We start from the raw sequence: 20,856 nt of genomic DNA, 5'->3' as shown, positions 1-20,856 counted from the left end.
TTGCTGTTCAAGCACTCTTGGTAGGTCATAAATAACTGACCATGAGTTTGTTTCAGTCAGTGTAAACTTTGACACAAAGCCACCTAGAATCTATTTTTGCAGATGCAGTGCTAAGTTGACTAGCAGTTCTCTTTTTCTCCAAACAGTAAATCAGTGTTTCCAACACCATCTATGCAGCAACTAACTCCCACTTACAGTCATGTGCAATTGTCTGTTGTATATTGACTTTCCATACGCATATAAGTTAATCTCTGGGTAAATCCAACTTGGGTAAAACCTCGTGAAATATGAGTTAGAAAGTATGGCTAGGATTGACCACTATCCTTGAGGACATATCTTCCTCCATTTATGCCACTCAGGCTCAATCAGTCACTTCTGGAATCAGTCTCACAGACACATCCAAAGCAATGCTTTGACAATTCCCAAGGTATTCCTTCATCAGTCAAGTTGACACCTAAAGTCATCTGTGCCATGCATGGCTACTTGATCTCTGCTTCTCACTTGGCAGCCACAGTCTCCACAAAGACAATCTCTGTCTACTTGATTTTACATTAGCTCTTGCAGAATCCAGATCAGACTCCAGCTCACAGTCTATGCACAAATCCTATTTTCTGAATACTAGGAAAGAATGAAAAAGAAAGGAAGGGAAGCAGAGGGAGGGAGTCAATGGATAAACACACTAAGATACCAATGGTCAGTTCATGAAAGAATGGGTAGGCAAGTTTGAGAGATTGGGAACATAAAGGCACAAAGGCAGTGGAATGCCACTCACCCCAGGAGGTAAAAGATGTCCTCCTACCAGAGCCATCAACCTTTGCTAATTTGCCTTATCAGATCTGTTACCAGCGATCAGGAGCCTTCTCCAGATACTCCTATATCATTGCATCTCAAATATACTATAGGTATGTCTGGTAACCAGACATCAGTGGGAACTGCTCAGGTTTCAGCAGAGATGCCAGTCTAGTGAGCCCTTTGCACAGTCAGTGCCCTGGGACCCTCCAGGCAGAACAGAATGCAAAACCACCCGCCAGCATCCCTGCGGCTCAGGTGTTGAAAATACAGTGTATGACTTTTCCTGGGTTCTCATTTTCAGAGTCTCAAAATATCAGGACCCAAAAAGACTCTAAAAGTCTAAATACCCATGGAGACTTATATAATGACAATTATAAAACTAATGATAACAATCAGCCTATTGCCTCTCTGTGAGGCACAGTGTGAAACTCTTTCCTTATTTAATGTTCTCTACAATTCCCTCAGATTATTACATCTCTATACAGCACATGTCACGGGCAAAATTTAAATAGAGGGACCACATCTTAGTAAACGGTGAGGTTGTTTTGCACCTGGTGTCCCTGCTTAGGAAACTCCAGCTCTACTGATGTAGCTGGGTCAGGATGAAATTGCAAGCCTCTGTGGCTGGAAACCAGCTCCTTCCTCTTCATTTGTTCTGCTCAGCCCATGAATGACCCTTAGAAATCCCCTTAAAGGGACGGACACCTTAAAAGCTGGGCACGCTCTGGTTTCTGACATCTAGTTTTTAAGGACACGGTTGTTACTACCTCTTCTCCACACAGCCAGGGAAAGAGGGAGGAAGAATTCCAACCAGGCTGGCTCCTGAAGAGTAATTGTCTAACATGGAAACTGGTGTCCCAGGCTTATCATTATAGTCTGGAAGGTTCAATAATTTCAATTTAGTTTTTGATATGCCCTTAACCATTTCTCTAATTTTATGAATTTTGAAAAGAAAGGCCAATTTTATGTATTTTGAAACTGTCTTTCTTGGGGATGATTTTGTAAGAAGAAAATCCAATTATTTTCTTTTCTAACTTTTAATTTTCATTTTTAAACCACATTTCACCTATTCAGCAAAAGGATTGGGCTTGAGAGATGGTTCAGGAGATGAAACTGCTGGCCATGAAAACCTGTTGACCTGAGTTCAGTCTTCAGAACCCAGAGGGGAAGGAGGAACCCAACTCCTGAAAGTTGTCCTCTGACCTCCACATGCATGTCATGGCACACACACACACACACACACACACACACACACACACACACACACACACATATATCATACATGCAGACATGCCTACATCATGCACACACATGTATACACACGTGCACACACCAAAAGGGGTAGATTGAGAAAAAATTAAAATTTAAAATGTATCAGCCATAAATAAATAGATTCACAAAAAAAAAAAACCTTCCAATAACATTACTTGCTGGTTTGTCAGCCTAATGCTGCTGAAAACTCGAGGCTATGCTAAGCCTTTGGGGAAATGCTGCCTCCCACCTTTATTTATGTAGTCCACCACTGTTGTGCAGGAGGGGATCCTCAGTGACTAGCAGAAAAAAGGCACCTCCCTCATACCAGCTCCAATACAGAGGGTGGAGGAGCAAGACAATGGGACATAATGATTTTCACTCTGAGCATCATAAAGCAAGATGGTGACAGGACAGAGTAAGCAAAATGGGAGACAGCACATGGGCTCTGTAGTTAGTTCTACACCATCTTGGACGTCCCAGGGTGACCCAAAGTGGAGTAGGCCCCAGTGGATTTGGCCTTAGCCGCCTTCCTTTTCAAATCAGACGGGCTTGCCCAGGAAATGAGATCTCCTTTAGCTGATGTTCCCACTATAAAAAAATAATAATAAATAAATAAACACTGAAGAGACAGACGTGCTTATCAAAATATCTCATGGCAGTCCATGATGGTGTTCGATTTTAGTGTTAATTAAAAACAAAAGGCAATCTTAACACAAATTTTTCAAAGACTATGAAAACCATACTGTTATTCACCTAACACAGAATCTCTCCCTCATTGTTATTGGCCAATAATTTATATAACACTTTGGTGAGTTTATATGTTTCTTATCTGGGGTTCTTTGTTTTAAGCAAACCAGTTGAAATCATCATAAGCTTCATGACTGATGACTGTTCAGACCCTAAAGGCTGGGTGGGCATGGACTTACTCGTTAGCCTCCAGGGCTAATACTCATGAGCACAGAAGATGCCAATTACCAGTACTGAGGCAGCCAGGTGATCTATAACAGCATGCACTGGTGTCAGATGAGAGCACACCTCAGGTGACAGGAGTAGGACACAAAGGGCTCTGCTGGAATCAGTCGGACCCTTGCAGCCCCAGGCACCAGGCCCATCATGGTTCAGGCTAAGCAAGGAAGTAGCTACAGCCTCTAAATGCATGGAAATGGAGGGAACGGCAGAGTACAAATGACCATTAATGAGATATACAGACCTGGGGGGGCCTCACCTATCATGTCAATCAGTAGAGCATCTGACATGTGCAGACACTGACTCTCAGATCCTTTGACACTCTTCTCCCACTACCCTTCCATAGATCACAGGGCATCTGGGAACACATGGGAGACAGGAGGGCCCTCCCTAAAAGCCTTCAGGTCACTCTGAGCCTGTGTCTTGGCCACTAATAGAGCTGTCATTTGCAGAATTAATACTGTATCTCATTCAATTAATGCATGCCTCAGTCCTCCTGAGGTTAACATGATTAAAAGAAATGCCAAGAGCCTGGCCCTGAGAATATGAATGAGTCAGGCTCTCAGTCTGTGCGCCCCCCACCCCCATCCTCGCCTCTCCCAAATGAGTCCAAATCTCAGTCTGCAGCAGCCCCTGCCTCCCTCAATGCTGAAGCAGCCAGATGAATACACATCAGCGCTTGTGTTCCTGTTCAGCACAAAAAGCACTCATGACGGGATGGAGAAGGAAGGACACTAAGGAACTGGAGTTGTAAAGAGGAAACGGGTTCAAGGCACAGCCATCTGCCCCACACTGAATCTGACAGACCCAGAGCTGCTATCAGACACCTGGTGGGACAGGAAAGGCCGACTTTGGCCTTTCTTCTTTTTGAGGTTGACTCCTCAAACCTGGGTCATTAGTACCAGACAAATTCAAAAGCATATGCACTTTCTTAAAACAATAGAACGCTGACCTCTCTGGTTATTTACCACCCACAAAGCAGAAACAATTTCATTTATATTTTTTTCTGTTCAGTCTATTCTGTAGTCAGTGGTCTCTATGTTAAATTCTTGCTGGCTTGCTGATTGCACCCAGGATCCTGTAAATGCTAAGCAAGCACTCTACTACTGAGCTACACCACTGTTTTTTACCGTTTATTTTGGAACAAGATCCCAATTAGTAGCCCGTTTGGCCTTCAGCCTACAGTTTTCCTACCTCAATCTCCTGAGTTGCTTCTCTTAGAGTGAGCTGTTCAGGCCTGAGTGTCTAGCACTAAGTGAATCTGAAAGCATATGAACCTTCCCCTTAAAGCAAGAAAATGACAGGCATGCACTACTGTGCCTGGCTACATTCCTAAGTAAATAGAGTAGACATGTTACGGGCATGCACCACTGTGCCCAGTTACATTCTTAAATAAATAGAGTAGACAAGGGTCCATAGAAAAAGGGTTACTTTTGCTGGGCAGTGGTGGCCCACACCTTTAATCCCAGCACGTGGGAGACAGAGGCAGGAGAATCTCAGTGAGTTTGAGACCAGCCTGATCTACAAGAGCTAGTTCCAGGATAGGTTCCAAAGCTATACAGCTCAAAACAAAAAAAAGAAAAAAAAAGTACTTTTAAGCTTTCTGAAAAATGCAACTTTTAAAAAGTTCAGACCAATTCTTAATCTAAATGAGCTCCATCCCAAAGAAAAAATATAAATTCATAATTGAATGCTAGTTGGCGTAAATGGGTGACCTGATGTAGGGGTTAAGGCAGAGGCAGAGGGAGAGGGATTAATGGTCATCTATGGCCTTTATTGCTTGTTCTTCTGAACCTGTTGTTTCTGTTGGAGAGGAAAATCAACTAAAGGAAGGAATAACATCAGACACAGACATTCACACTTAAGAATTCATCAATCTGGAGGTAAATGCCCATGTTAAGCATCATGCAGAACTCAGGGACAGATGTAAACACAGTAACCACACCCCGGGTACCCAGATGCCTTGCTATCTGGTAGAACAAAAAGCACTGCTACCCCTGCAATTAGCTAATGGGGTTCTGGGAGAAGCTTTGATACAAGCATGGGGAGTGGCTTTCACTCACTAGAGAGGAAAGAGAGAATGCCCAGCCTCTTGAGATAAGGATAGGCCTTAAAAAAGAAAACAATATCTTGTCAACTCCTCGTGCCCTCAAAGAACTTAAGTGGTCTTTATTTAAATTAATTTGCATATGGTGTTTAAGAAATAATGTCCTTACATAATGATGTCCTTTGACTTGTGACATGTGAATTCCCTATGGCTTCATAGGGACTAAGAATGGAGTGTTTGTATCCAAATTTTGGCTGAACATAGCTTAGGCCCTTCACTTCATAATCTTTGTATTAGCTCAATTTCTGTTGCTATAGGAAAATACTTGAGGCTAGGTTACGTTTAAACAAGTTTATTTGGCTCATAATTTTGAAAGATGAATGGCCAAGAACAGGGAACCCCACTGGCTCAGTCTCTAGTGAGGACATGGAAGAAATACAGACAAGAGTCATTATCTGGTGACAGGAAGCCAGAGAATAGGGAATTCAGTTTTGGTCGTGTTTTAACAACTCATTCTCATGGGACCTAGCCAGGGTCCCATGTGAACTACATTAATCCCTTCCAAGAGCAAGGTTTCCACAATGACCTAATCACCTCAGTTCTCATACCTTTAGAAGACACATTCAAACCACAGTAGTCCCGATGGGTAAAGTCCGTTCAGCTGCCCAACGCTCTAGGCTGCAGCTGACATATCCCATGTGACAAAGCCTTACATAGAGCAGTATAGACCAATCAGCAACATCTATAGCATTTGTCTGGCTCATCTCACTGGCTGCTGGTTAGTTACCACTGAAGAGGCCTTATATGATCAGCCAGAGGGTTATATGATCAGTGAGTTTGTCACAATCAGAGGCTTCTTTGTCCTTTCCCCTGGTATCCTTGTATGAAGCTCTGATATGCCCGATTCAATCCTGAACATCAGGCTCTACTCCTTCCTGGCAAGATGGCACCCAAACGGCATCAAAGAATAACAGACTTCGAGAGATACTCGATCTCGCACCCCATTGCTAACCATCTATACTAACCTGCTCCAGCTCTGTCCTCTCATATTCTTTCTAACTATGATGAACTGATAGTGCCTCTTTTTCATATCTCACCTCTTGTACCATCCCTGCCCCTGCTCTCTGCAACCTGGAGCTTCTTGCTAAGTGTTGGTGGCTTCTTTCTACTCACAACTGCATTCACCCCAGAAACCTTGGCCCCCACCGACAATGGTCAATTCTGTGCCACTGGAGACTGGAGTGCCACCAGTAATGATGCCCTTCCATATCATGTCTCCCCATTAAGAATTCAAATAAATGTTGTTTGGAAAATAGCCTTTTTCTTCAAATAGTTACTCAAGGAAAGACACGAGTGGGGTCTGAAAAGGAGTAGGTAGGGTGATCCGAGTACCATTTTGACCCTCAGACTCATGATGGACCTGAGGGCACTGAAGGTCCCCAACTCCTCCCAGTACCCAAGCTTTTCTCTACCCTGATGTCATCTGAGCTAAGGTACCAAAGTCTTGTTTCTCTATTCACCTCTGTGCACAGGTATCCGGATGCTGGACCAGCCCTTTATGACAGACATCATCGAGGCCTCCTCCATCAGTCACATGCCTCAAATGATAGACATCTACAGTGCAAGCTGGGGCCCCACAGACAATGGGAAGACAGTTGATGGGCCCCGAGAGCTCACACTCCAAGCCATGGCTGATGGCGTGAACAAGGTAAAGACATTCCTGTCACCACAAGACCCCAGGCCACCCATGAGGTAGGACATGGAGGGTGAAGTGGTGGTAAAAATACAGAGGACAAAGTGGCAGGGTGGGGTTGGAGTGGGTTTATAACTCTTCGTGTTAATTTAGAGCCTGTGGAAGATAGGCACAGAGTTGGGTTTAGTGGTGCAAGAGGCACATGGGAGGGAATTCCAAGCAACCGTGATGTGGAAGAGAGACAATGGAGTCAAAGAAGGCTAGATAAGAATGGGGCCTGACCTTTGTGATGGGGACAGAAGAGGAAGTTTGCAGAAGATGACTCTGAAACCATAGTCCTACCCTGAAGAAGTTTCTGCAGAGTTGACAGGTTGTCTTCAAGTGAAGTCACCCATGAAGGGCAGAAATGGGCCAGCACTGCCATCCTCACAACATGCTCAGTAGAAAGCCAGAGGCAGCCCACAAACAAGTGGGGTCTCTGCCCACAATAAATGGCAGATCCAGGGGCAGCAGCTTCCAAGCAAAGCCACAGTGCTTCTATAGGAGGAGGTCTGAGCAATGAATTTTGTGGCCATTGATTCCTGATATTAACTCAGCGATAAACAGTGCCAAAGAGAAGACACCAAGCTGGAGTGTCCAACACGGGCTCAGCTTCATATTTAACGAAGTGGTGCTCCCTAATATTATAGGGCAAGGGTCATCTAGTCAGGACACGAGCCAGGTTCATGGAGCAGAGTACTCATGGACCAAGACCTTATTCCAATCTCTAGTCCCCGAGAACCTAACAGCAAGTGATTTCACCTAGCCTAGCCTGCTTTGTTGCCTAGAAAATAATCATATGTGGAATCCTTCAAAGGACTGGGATTGTTATGAGATGTAAATTTGGTAAAATCTGGTCATGGCACTGGGAAATGCCCACAGTCCCATGCACTGCCCTCCCTTAGTCAACTACCCTAAGATCTCATGGCACAAACACAGCCTTTTAGAAGTGGGTTCCATGGATCAGGAATTCAGAGAGGGCACATTGGAGATGCCCTGACTTTTCTCCAGATTCCTGGGTCCTGAAGTGCCACAGTACTTGTGATTTAAGCCCCAGTGCCCAAACTGTCTTCACAAGCTGTTTTTGTGTTGCTGAATTTAAAGCATGGCCACTGGCAAGCCTTGAAGAGGGGAGTGATGGGAAATGCCATGGCTCAGCCCAGCCTCCCTGCTGTAGCCAATACTTATTTTAACAAGATTCTATCAAGGGCTGAGGGGCATTGCTGTCAATCCATGCCTCATAACCCTGAGATACTAAGACTCTAAAATAGCCCTTTAAACACACACACTAAACAGAAAGGACATGTCAACAGTTTACATTCAGGGAGCAGCAGGGTCATATGGATGTCTGTTGTCCTGCTTATTCTCTATGCTCCAGGAGCAGACATCAGGTAGCTCAGCTGAAGGACATCTTTTGAGAAGGCAGGAGTGACTAGAGCAATGGGGTAATTCAGGCAGGTCCTCACATGGCTGATGGAGAGTTGGGCTCCTGGGCCTCAGATAGCTGTAAGATGTACAGAAACCCACACTAGGATGCTAGGCCACCTCACCCCGGTTTTCCCTGGCTTCAGAACTCATCCTTTTCCATCTTTTCTTCTCCTTAGGGCATGTGTTCAAGTAGTGGAAAGATTCCCTTCCCATCCTTGCTCAGCACAACCTGGCAGCCTCTGTGCTACATGTCCCCACTGCTTCCAGGAAAAGCGTGGCCCCAAATTAGGAGACACACCTTCCCCAAGCCTAGGTTTCAAAAATAATGTGGTTCTGTCTGAAAGGCTCCGAATCTGAAGGGACCAAAGACAGTGACCTTTCTAACACCTTCTTTTTCTCTTCTGTTGGGAACAACTCATGATGGTTGATATTCCCCATCCTCTAAAGGAGAAATCTCTTGTGTACTGTTGAATTCTGCTAAAGATCTGAACAGAAATATAAGACCATATGTCCCTCTCTGTTATAGGGTTGAAGAGTGTGCCCACTTTCTCCTCTGGAAGTCTTAACCCTGTGTGTCTCAAAATACAACCTAATTTGAAATTCAGGTCATTGCAGAAATAATTAGTTAAGATGAAGGCATGTCAAGTGGGCCAGGCCACTAAGCCAGTATAAGGAAAAAAATACTTAGTTATTAATGAAAAATGTTAGTGTTTGCCCACAAATATGCTCAAAAGGAGAATGTTGCACAAAAATGAAGACAGAGATCTCAGGGCCCACATGCAAACCAAGGAATACCAAGATGCCAGGAAATCTCCAGAGACTGGGGAGTGTGTGTAAGAGCCTCCCTCTAAGGTCTGGAGAGAAATAGATTCAGCTGACACTTCAGTCCCAGACAATTAGATTCCAGGGGATTCCAGAGCAGATAGGCAATTAATTTTTGGTGTTTAGAACATCTAGTTTGTGATACTTTATTATGGTAGTCCTAGAAAAGTAATTCACTCTTTCAATTTCAGAACAGGAAATCAGAAGGGAGTGTTTAACCAGACTCTGTCACTGTGGAAAGACCTGGTCACTATTCCAGGTCACCTTGATATCTCTTGACTCTCTCTTTTATAGGCAAGATAGTTGATCACTGGTCCAATAATAGTATTTTTTTCTTCTCTTTTGCAAACTCCAAAGACCATCTTCCTTCATTCTGTATCACAGTTAAAGAGCAAGCATTCAAAAGTCCACAGAAAACCACAACCAATCAAAATACAGAGTTGTAGGGCCTAGTCTTGATGGACACATCTACAAAACACTCCCACATCTACAGTTCAGAGATCACTGTGGAAGAGGGGGCAGGAAGATTGCAAGAGCTAAAGGGTCAGGGAGTTTGTTGTGAGATTGTGTCTCCTAGTAACATCAGAAACTATAGCCATGAATTCTCACCAACATGACTGCCTCAACAAGAGCTGAACAAGGATGACACCAATAGGTTTGTCAGAGGTATAAGGGATTGCTGTAATTTAATCTTAATGACAGAAACGTTCCTGTATGTCTAGTGCCGTGATGGAGCTGCTCTTGATGACATCACACTGATAGCTTGAAATCAGGCAAGGAAGTTGGCAAATAGAGCTTTGACAACCCCATTCAGAGAATTTGTTGTTCACCAACACAACCTTGGCTTCCTTCAGTCTTAGAAGTTGCATACACCATACTCTCCCTGTAAGTAAAGACAGCCTTGCCTTAGTGAGGCTGAAAGTTACCTTTGGGAGGGGAAAAACTGGAATAAAAGCACCTGAAACCCTGAACCCTGGGTTTCTGCAAATTGACAAATTCCTGCAAATTTTTTCAACTGAGTCACTGCTTTTCCTGTAACTGTGGAGGACAGCTTTGTTAAGTAAGCCGTGACCTCACTCTAAGGAAGTGTTGTCTCCCATACATTCAATACAAGTTTGAAGAAACACTGAGTCCTGGAAGCAAACAGCTTCATGCCATCCACTAAACATCAGTTCCTACATTGAGTGGGGCCTGGTGGGAAACTAGCAAAATGTTTCGGCAATCTGCCATTGAAATTGAGCCAAACCTAATCAGTGTGGAGGACCCTAACAGTAGAACGGCACAAGGCAAAGGCCTACCAGTGGAACCTGGTTGCAGGAGGTGGTGCCGCTGCCCTGTTTCACATACTCAAGGCTGGAACTCTTGACACATCAGTGGCTTGCTTCCTTAACACGTGGTTCACTACATAGAAAAGAAAAAGAAAAAAAGCAGACATCCAACCCCGGACCAGACAGCAGGAGTCTAGGGGAACATTTGGCAGGTGTTCATTTCTCCAGCAGACATGGTACGTTTTGGCACCTGAAGCTGGAAGAATCAGGCAAATGTGTGACAAGTGCCCGCTGTCCACATTTGCAATGCAGATGCACTTGAAACAAGGCACCCCTGGGTGGCTCCTGTCATTTAATGTGCTTCCGAACGACACATCTCAGAGCTGGATCACCCACTCTCTCGGCTCCAGCTGTAACCTCCCTGACTTCACCTGAAAGGCCTTTTCAAGGGCAGTGCTTCTGCAAAACATGCCCAGATTGCTGAAAAGCAAGAGAAAAGTCTTCATGACTTATCTTCAGACAACAGCATGAAAATACTTTGAAGAGGAAAGTGCCTGGTGTGGTGGGGAATACGTGTCTTCTCATTTGGCTTTTGCCCAGGCTGTGGGAACAAGATTTTGTTTCAGGATAACACTTCTTAGACAGTTTTGGGGATGTTGTAAGTGATGGCATATTATGCCAAAGCAAAGGGCTCCTCCTCCTCCTCAGTTCAGTTATCTGATTTACTCGAAAGAAACCCCTACCTAGGAAAGGTGGCATGCAGTCACACACAAAATCCCAACAGTTATGTACACAAAGGCAATTCTTACATTTGTCTTTTGATAGTAACACCCTGCATATAGGTTTCGTTTGACCAATATAATAACCATAAAAATGAAAAGGAAATGAAGAAGTGGTAAGAGATCCCTAACAGGCACACACTGCTTGCCATAGATTTTACCATTTCCAATTACCTGCTTCACACGTAAAACTCATTTGTCTGGATCTTCAGAAACGCCAGTTTGTCTCTTCCAAGTTTTTCAGTAAATGCTTGACTAGGCCTAAAAGAACAGGCAAGATGGAAGGAAAGGGATTGGAGACCTGTGTTGGGGCCAAGTGCTTTCCTGACATGCACAGTGCTCTGGGTTTGATTTCCCCCACATCAAGGGAAAAGAACAAATCATTTCCCCTTGCCTCATTACAGTCTTCACTCTTTAACTTGGTCATGTACATGTTGGGTTTTTAGTTAAAGCATTTTTCACAGCCTACCTGGGAAGTGGTAACAGAGATCCCAAATGGTGAGGTAGACAGTAATTAATCTCTACCTGTGATGGCTAGTTTGGTGTCACCGTGGCTGGAGCTAGTTTTGCATCACTTTGACAGGAGATAGTTTTGTGTCACCTTGACAGGAGCTAGAGTCATTAGAGAAGAAAGAATCTTAATCAAGAAAATGTCCCCACCAAACTGGCCTGTAGGCAGACCTAAGCTTCATTTTCTAATTTAGTGACTGATATGGGAGGACCCAGCCCATTGTAGGTATTATAGACAAAAGCAGGCTGAGCAAGCCTTGGAAAGCAAGCTGGGGGGGGTGGCTGGACTACAAACTGTAAGCTGAAACAAAACTCTTTCCTCCCCTGGTTGTTTTGGTCACGGTGTTTTATCACAGCAACAGAAGCCAAACTGGAACACAGCCTTGGTTTGCAATCTCCCGAAAGCAAACCCTGAGACAAGGCTTGCGTTGATGTTATTTGGGAGGCAAAGGGAGTTCCAGGAGTGATGGGGAGATGTGATGAGAACCACGAAGGGTCAGCTCAGGCTGTGTACTCAAGCCAGCTACCCCCACGAACAATTAAAATCATAAGATACCAGAAATCCATGCAGACACACAGGAAAGCTATCCTGTTTGGGTGCAAAGCAGCTAAGACAGAAACCCCTGGATGAGATTTACTCCCAGGGGTGGCAATGCCTTAGCAGTTGAAGCCAGAGGGCAGGTACATGGAGAAGCCTTTGGCCTCTTGGGAAATAGCCCTAAGACAAAGAGATGTCCATATTGGCATTTGAAAATTCCCAAGTACAAGAAGTTCTGAGGTCCAAAGGATCTGGGATGACATGTGCCATCTGTTATAGTCACAAGAGCAAAATCTAATCAGAGACTTAGAGTCATCACTCTCCAGACAGAGCACTGGAGAGCATATGTTCACTGTATGAATGGACAGATGTGGCCCCTTCGAGGAGACTATGAGGCAACACACAAGCCACCAGAGAACACAGCATCTCATCCTCCAGCATCTTCTTTTGCTCTGACAAGCAGAAAAAGAATTCAGACAGTGTGAGAGAACCTTGACGATGACAGAGGACTCATGAGGCTCTTCTCCCACATAAATGGCATACAGCCACCCAGGACAGCCTGGAACATTTTAGCTGGTTCTGACGACTGTATCTCAACCCCTTATTAATCTCTTCTCAGGACTGCTACTAGAGAGAGCAAATAAGTTATGAGTAGTTAAAGACAAGCAGCAGGAATTCTCTGTGGTGCTGATGAGACTGAATGCTGATAGATCATCCTTGGAGCTGGTTGAGGACAGGGGGATAGAGGGCATGGCACAAGTGTCAGGTTTCCGCACTAGAATATATGAAGATGATGAGGCACTTGCAAAAGAATGGCTCAAACACCACCATCCAGGAGTAGGGAGTAGAGGGCTGGCTGAGGAGGAAGTGATTAATCAGGTGTGGGCCAGGCAAAGCCCTGGTGCAGCTTGATGAAATTTAATCAGAGCACAGGTCAGATCCAGTGGCAGCAGTGGCAGGGCCTCAGCAGGCGATAGATGCCTCCTGCCATGGAGCACTCAGGGACACCAGTCCTGATTTATCCTTTGAAGCCCAATGAAACTCAGAAGGGTTGCTTGGCATAAAGCCTGAAACTCAGCCACCTCCGAAACGGTTCACGTCTTATTACAATCCTTCCCTTCATTTCTGGGACATAAAGAAATAGAAGAAGGTAGAGGGTCTAGACTCAAGGAGTTCATAGTCATTTCCACAACATAAGGATTTCAAGGCCTGCCTGCGCCACATGAGCCCCTGTCAGGAAGGATAGGCCTGCCTAGCATGTGTAAAATCCTGATCAATTCCCAGCACCATAAAAACAAAGATATTTTATATTGGCATTTATTATTTATATGTGTTAATGCTATAGTCATTATAAAGCACAATAATATTGTTATGTGGATGCAGAGACTCCAAGCATGCATTCCTTCTCATCAAAAATTCCTTCTTTTAGTAACTCCACCTAAGTAAGCAGAGATTTTAAAAAAAGACATATAAAATTACATATATTTGAAAAATTAGACAGTTTTTGAAAATTATAAATAATCCTCCATGTAAGTCTAAAAAGGAGAGAATAAATTGCTAAATGCCTATTCAGTGAGACTAATAAAACATAATTTAGAATATTATTAATCATATGAGTAAATGTTAATTATATTATAGTAAAAATTGCATTTTAAACAGGCCAAGTAAAGTGAATCTATTTTATTATACCAGGTTCATTTCTGAAGCTATTCTAATACTTTCCCTCTCTATATGAAACTGTCAGGAACCCACAAAATCACAGTAGGAATCATTTATTCACAGGTTATAAAGAATTTCTATTTTCCTCTCCATAGTCTCATATTTCAATTATTCTATATTGCATGTAATTTTTACAATAAAAAGTTAAATGATTTTTAAAGCATGTTAATGTACTAAGATGTCAAGTTGAAAACCCGATGTGGTAGTGCATACCTGTAATTCCAGCTTTTGAGAGGCTGGGGCAGGAGGATTTCTGTGAGTTCAAGGCCACAAGGCTAGGGTAGGCTACAAAGTAAGGACTTCACTTCCACTCAGTGGCAGCTGCTCTGCAGCCCAGTGCCCTCCCACAGCCTCATTCATGCATTTGTGATCAACTGGAAGGTAAGCTAGAGACTGGCTGGTCTAAGGAAGCTCTAACATTGACCATCAGTCGGGGCGGTGAATTGGCCTGGGCTCTGTGACAGGCTAAATCAGATTCATTGCCCTGTATAACAAATTTCTGAGACACAGCAGAGATGTACAAGGCTTCTTAAGTCTTGGGCTTAGAATCTTTGCCCACTTGATGTCTCTTACATCTTGATGGTCAGATCAAGACATGAAGCCAGTCGGGATACAAGGAGAAGAGAAGGGACCCCTTCTCCTCTTGGGCAAAGCTACAAAGTCCTATTACGAACAATGTTGATACATGGAATTATGCAAGTAAAGGTCAGAGTGACACCCCCTACACCAGGGTGCTTCCTTGTATCAAGGTTGCTTCACTCACTGGTAGCCTGCTCAGGGACTCGTAAGGGAGGGTTGTCTCAGTATTGAGCCCAAATCTGAACCTGACTATATGTCCCTCCAAGCCAACATCAGAAACCATCTGTTTCCTCTTTGTCCTGGTTTCCAAGAGCAATTGCTTATTCTGATGGCGTCTTTCAGCTGTATAGATTTACCAAGAATCCGAAGACAATTCCCAGTTTGTGGTCAATTATTTGTGGGCTTATTGACTCACTCAGTCACAGGCTAATTAATTCCCAATCCTGTTAGAAGAAATTCAGAATGCCACTTCTCCTTGTCAAGAGGAAATAGACCTTGGAGGCGATCCAGTCCCTCTTTTTCTAATGACATCTCCACCTTAAACCACTGAATCGGAACCACAGACCCATGGTGGCCACACAGGGGTTTTCTCTGTCTCCTGCTGCCCCTTCTTTTTCTTTCTCCTTCCCACCTCTCTCCCTCCCTTTCTCTCCCTCCCCCTTCCCTCCTCTCTTCCACCCCTCCCTTAAGAGCAGTGGTTCTCCACCTTCCTAAAGATGCAGTTCCTCACGTTGTGGTGACCTAAAATTATTTACATTGCTACTTCATAACTATGATTTTGGTACTGTTAAAAATTTCGATGTAAGTATCTGATATGTGGGATATCCGATATGTGACTCCCCCAAGGGGTCATGACCCATAGGTTGAGAACCATTGCTTCAGAGGGTCATCCTGCCACCCTGCACCAAGTTATGGAGAAATGGGAGCTTGTACACCTGCCCCTCACTTCCCCCACTGCATGGCTACCCTTCTCTCCACTTTCCCACCCCACCCCCAGCTCCACTGCCTTAGGAATAGCAGAGGAGAAAGCAAGAAGCAAGTGGCGTAATCCTGGTTAAGGCAGACAAGAGACTATACTCATAGAGAGCAAGGAAAGAAGCAACACTGACTCAGAGTCATTTGTAACACAGCTTGTTTTCTGTAACTGATGGCCAAATGGGATAACTACCATGCTATCCTCTTGAGTTCAGATGTCATTGGCTATTTGTTACTTCCTCACCTGAGGCTTTATTCCTAGAGCTGGTCCTTTGCACATGTCAAATGGCATGTAGCATTTCCAGTAGGATTCTGTTATAACCAACTGGATTTTTAAAGCTATACACATATGTAAATTTTTATATCATACTGGTTAACATATACTTGGTTCCTATCTCTACATATACATCTTATGTACTTTAATATAATCATAGACATGTACACTTAAATTTCACTGAACACTTACATGTAAGAATAACATCACATTGATTGCCCCTGGGGGAGTTTAACTTTTCTTTTCAGTACACTTTGACACTTTTTATATTAAGCATGTACTATCTACATAGCATTTTGAAAATCAGTTTATTGGTAAACTTTAAAGCATCGCTTCTAGCCTTTGTTAACCTGCTATTCTAAGTTAAAATTACAAATTGGCAACTTTATATTATATCGTTCTTGGAGGGGGTGGTCATTTCTACTATCTCCCATCAGATGAATATGGTTTCCAGCCCAGGTAAAATGAAAATTCAGTTATTTGATTGCATAGTAGCATTGGCTCAAATCTTGACCCTCCCTAGGCCAGGACCTTACCTGGGCAGGAAACCCTCCCCCACCCGCAGGCCAGAACCCTGCAGCTCCTGGTTGCTCAATGTTGGACTTGGCACCACATCTTCCTTGATCTACCAGGGCCGTGGAGGCAAAGGCAGCATCTATGTGTGGGCCTCCGGGGACGGCGGCAGCTATGATGATTGCAATTGTGATGGCTACGCTTCAAGTATGTGGACGATCTCCATCAACTCAGCCATCAACGACGGTAGGACTGCCTTGTACGATGAGAGCTGTTCCTCCACCTTGGCATCCACCTTCAGCAACGGGAGGAAGAGAAATCCCGAGGCTGGTGTGGTACGTGCAAACTACTTCCTGTCTAGTTGCTTAGAACCAGGTGTTCCTCTGTGACATATCGGTCTTGCCACTCTATTTCTTCTCTTCTTAAGTTAGCACAGCTTCTGAGGAGAACATCCCATTTCTTCATGTCTAATTGTGCTTAGGTGGAGACCTACCCTCTGCAGGTGGGAAGCAAGATCCTATGACCGGCCTTTTCCAGTTCATTTTCTGTGCGTTTCCTTTTGAGTCGTCTTGCTTCGGCATACAAGTAGTGATGAGCTCTGGTTTATCAGTAGGTTTCCTGGCGTCTCACTTATGAGGAGGATAACTGTAAGAACTCAGGCATCACATCACACCACAAGCCCCATTAAAGCACCCCTGTGTTTAGGAACACCACCACACTAGGAGGGAGGGAGGCTGCAAGGGGTAGAACTCTTACCTTAGCATATACTCAACCCCAGGTTGGATCCCCCAGTACAGCAAAATAATAAAAGTAATAGTGTCCATAGTACGGGGTGGTGGTGGTGCACACCTTTAATCCCAGCACTTGGGAGGCAGAGGTAGGCGGATCTCTGTGAGTTCAAAGCCAGTCTAGTCTACAGAGTGAGTTCCAGGACAGGCTCCAAAGCTACACAGAGAAACCCTGTCTCGAAAATAATAGTGTCCATGGGTGGACTTCTCTGGCTCCTTAACCCTCCTAAAGGTGAGCCCAATTGTGTGTTTCCTCAGGGGAAAAGGTGAGAATTCATCATATTATAAAATGGATTCCTGACTTTAAAAACACACACGCACTCTCGGTTCTCTCTCTCTCTCTCTCTCTCTCTCTCTCTCTCTCTCTCTCTCTCTCTCTCTCTCTCTGTGTGTGTGGTGTGTGTGTGTGTGTGTGTGTGTGTGTGTGTGTGTGTGTGTGTGTTTCTCTTTACCTCTCTCTGTCTTTGTCTCTCTCTCTCCCTGAGGAAACCATCTTCCTTTCTAGGCAACCAGGTGTCATAGTAAACTTTCCCTCCCTTGCAGAGCACAGTAACACGTCTGGGATTTCTTCCTCTCTGGTTACTTTGCTTACATTCCAGTCTTTCCTTGGTCCTCCAAGTTGGCCAGTTAGCATATGATTGCAAAGTCATTGATGTAAATCTTGACTGGCCACCTACAGCCATTGAAACTTCCCCACACAAGAGGACAGGAGCTTGGAACAAAGTGATTATTACCATGTAAGGTTTCAACTCTACATTCCCCTCTGGGCTCTCATCCTTGGCCATACAGTCAGCCTTGCAGGCGAGCAAAGAGGAAAAAAAACCTTTTGCCTAGAAGAAGCTCACAGCCTTTAACAGCTGTTCATGCCTCTGTGGCCCTCCTGGATGGCCTCCTGAGATTAGAGACCAGGACATGCCAGCTCTTCCCAAGCAGAATGGAACTTCAGCCCCTCTGGTCCATCCAGAGCCTAGCAGAAAGGAACAATGGAGGGCAGCCCCCATCCTGTTGTGTTTGTGGTATCTGGCTCTATCCTCTAAGAGCCCCATTCCCTTTCCCAGAGGCCCCAAGTGATGAGTTTGTTTGGTTTTTTTCTTCAGCCCTTATCTATGACACTTGTTCTACTTGGCTTGGGAAGGGCCTTTCTTTTCAATATTGTAATTTTCTCAGATCACCACCTTTAAACCTTCCTAATCCTTTGTTCTTCAAAATAATAAGCCCTCCTGAGAACCCTGTAGCGGGAGAATTTCTGTGGTTTATACATGATCGAAATGAAAACCCAGTTCTCACAAATATTGAAAAGGAAATTGTTCTCACTGAAAAGTCCTTTAACACCCGGGTACCCATATACCTCCTAAATAAAATTGGGGAGGTAACCAGCACACACCAGGGTTTCTTGGCATGTCGTCTCAGAATCACTGTGTAAGTTTTAGATAGAGTGGAGTATTTGTTTTTGAATAACCTGCCCTTTCTCTGTATACTTATGTCTTCCCACGTTGGGAATACCACCTTTTCCTTCTGGAAGAAAAAAGAAACACTGGTGCAAGTCATGATATCTCATAATGATGAGTCCAAAAGCCAAGCTTGGTGCAACTCAACCCACCATTGACTATTGACTATTCAGAACAGTTTAGATAAGATAAATAGACACTATCCTGGTCCTCATTGCCTAAGTTTCTAACAGTGTGGCTTGTTCATTCATTACTCATTATCTTCTCTTCCAGGCCACCACAGACTTGTATGGCAACTGTACTCTGAGGCATTCTGGGACGTCTGCAGCTGCTCCTGAGGCAGCTGGCGTGTTTGCACTGGCGTTAGAGGCTAAGTATGTTTCACCTCTGAGCGGGAGGACAGCTCTGAAGGGTGAACTAGTGTGAGCCTCTCCACTCATATGCCAGGTGTCCACGGAGACAGGAGTGGATATGAGAGCTAGAATGTCAGGGCTAATGAATTCTTCTAGACATTTTTTAATGGCTCTCGGTCCTTAAATGGCACACACACACACACACACACACACACACACACACTGTACAACTATATACCTGGAAGAGCAGAAGGCTCCAAAACCCACAGTACAAAACAGCAACTTATTTACACACCAAAATACAGCACACAAATATGTCCTCCTTCATGAAATCCCCCTTTATTTTCTGTAAACTACACAGCTATTTCACTCCAGTAATGCTCTTAGTTGGCTAAATGAAGAACTATTGGAATAGTTCTTATGTGAGAAGAATCCACTTCTCTGCACCAAGACAAAGCAGGTGTAGTTGTGCAGAATAGACCAAGAAATGGGTTTTCTTGAGAAGCCCTCTTGGTAGCAGATAAGAGATCATTTCCTGTGAGAGGCCACCTGTGGCTCCTCCTAGGTGTGGCTCAGATTTAAGCATCAGTGGCAATACCTGCCAGGGTGCTGCTCATCTTCTCTGAGAAACCAGAAGCTGGACTTGTAGTCAAAGAATGTTCTTTGGCCTCCAGAAGTCATGCTACTAGGCATGCAGGTTATATGGAGAGTTCAGAGAATGGATCACTTAGCACCTTGTGAGAAGTTGGATTCAGGCTCCCCAGGTAGGAGAGTTAAGTTCCCATCTTGTCAGAAGTTGCTAGGTAACCGTGGTCTCTAGCATCAGTATCCAGACAGACTTGCTTGTCCATCTCCACGATTTCAATACATTCTCTAGCCTGCAAACGAGCAGGCACAGTGGTGCAGGCTTGAACTCCCAGCTCTCAGGAGACTGAGGCAGGGGAATATGGAATTTGAGGTCATCCTGGGCTACATAGACAGACCCTGTCTCAAAAAACAAAAATATATGACAGAGGCAATCATTCATTCTCCCCTCTCTGTACCAGCCTAAATGGCCATTCTTCCAACAAAAGTTAGGTATAAATTTTAACACACCATGAGGGAAACACTGTTCAAAACCTGATTGTGAAGGACAGACACCTCTGCCCTCCTAAGCACTGAAACCAAAACTCATTCACATATGTCGGGCGTTATCAGAAACTGAAACCATTTGTCACATGGTCTGCACAGATCCTGGGATCTAAGCTGGCTTTGCTCACTCAGTGGCAAGCCCAAATAAGCATCTCTCTTCAGCCTTTCAACCTCAGTGGACAAATCTTAACTCAGTTCCTTGGGATTTAGGCAAGCAAAATGCCGCTTGCCTGGGCCTTCCACACCCAGAATGGACAGTCTCAGTAAGCTGGAGTGAGGTGGGATGTGCCTACTGGAATCCTAAATAGATTCTCAATTCTTCACTGAGCAGTCACTGTTCTTTAAGCACACATGGTTACTGCATGAGCTTTCTGAGAAACCCCACCCAAACCTTTTGCTTATTTCTCATTGGCCGGAACTAGTCACAAGGCCACGCCCATGCTTCAAAGGAGACTGATAATTGTAGTGTTACTGAGCATGTTGCTGCTCTGAATACAACTGAGGTTCTATTTTTTCTTTTAATTTTTTTTTTAATTTTTGAGGTTATAATATAATTACACCATCTCTCCCTTCCTTTTCCTCCTCCCGGACCTTCTCATACACCCCTCCCAACTCTCCTCCAAACACATGGCCTCTTTTCTCATTGTTATTGCATGCATATATGTATTACTAAATATAAACTATTCTGTCTGCATAATGCTATTTGTACATATGATTTCAGGACTGACCTTTGGTATTGGACAACCAATTGGTGTGCTCTTTCCTGGCACCTCTCCTACCCCCAGCTTCCCTCCATTGCCTATAGTACTTTGTGTAGGGTTGAAGCCTCATGGGCTTTTCCCTGTCCAGTTTGGCATATCCCTTGGATGTGGCATCATCCTTGTTCAGCTCATGCTTGGTCAGTCATGTTGGTGAGACTTTATGGGTGTAGCCTCTGACA

At 44.3% G+C, this 20,856-nt stretch overlaps 1 protein-coding gene across 2 annotated transcripts in view; it reads left to right on the top strand.

Moving 5' to 3' along the window:
• The window catches only part of Pcsk2 (proprotein convertase subtilisin/kexin type 2), a 231,502-nt gene that overhangs the window by 193,887 nt on the left and 16,759 nt on the right, over positions 1 to 20,856 (top strand). For both annotated transcript variants that reach the window (XM_035446952.1, XM_027421639.2), the window contains 3 exons: positions 6,592 to 6,767; positions 16,316 to 16,531; positions 18,706 to 18,806. In XM_035446952.1, the coding sequence (XP_035302843.1) occupies positions 6,592 to 6,767; positions 16,316 to 16,531; positions 18,706 to 18,806 (493 nt within the window). The remainder of the gene's footprint in view (positions 1 to 6,591; positions 6,768 to 16,315; positions 16,532 to 18,705; positions 18,807 to 20,856) is intronic.

The sequence above is a fragment of the Cricetulus griseus genome, chromosome 6 (genome assembly GCF_003668045.3).
Source record: "Cricetulus griseus strain 17A/GY chromosome 6, alternate assembly CriGri-PICRH-1.0, whole genome shotgun sequence".
NCBI classification, from domain to species: domain Eukaryota; kingdom Metazoa; phylum Chordata; class Mammalia; order Rodentia; family Cricetidae; genus Cricetulus; species Cricetulus griseus.
The sequence above is the reverse complement of the archived record's forward strand: the minus strand, read 5'-3'. Positions and strand labels throughout refer to the sequence as shown.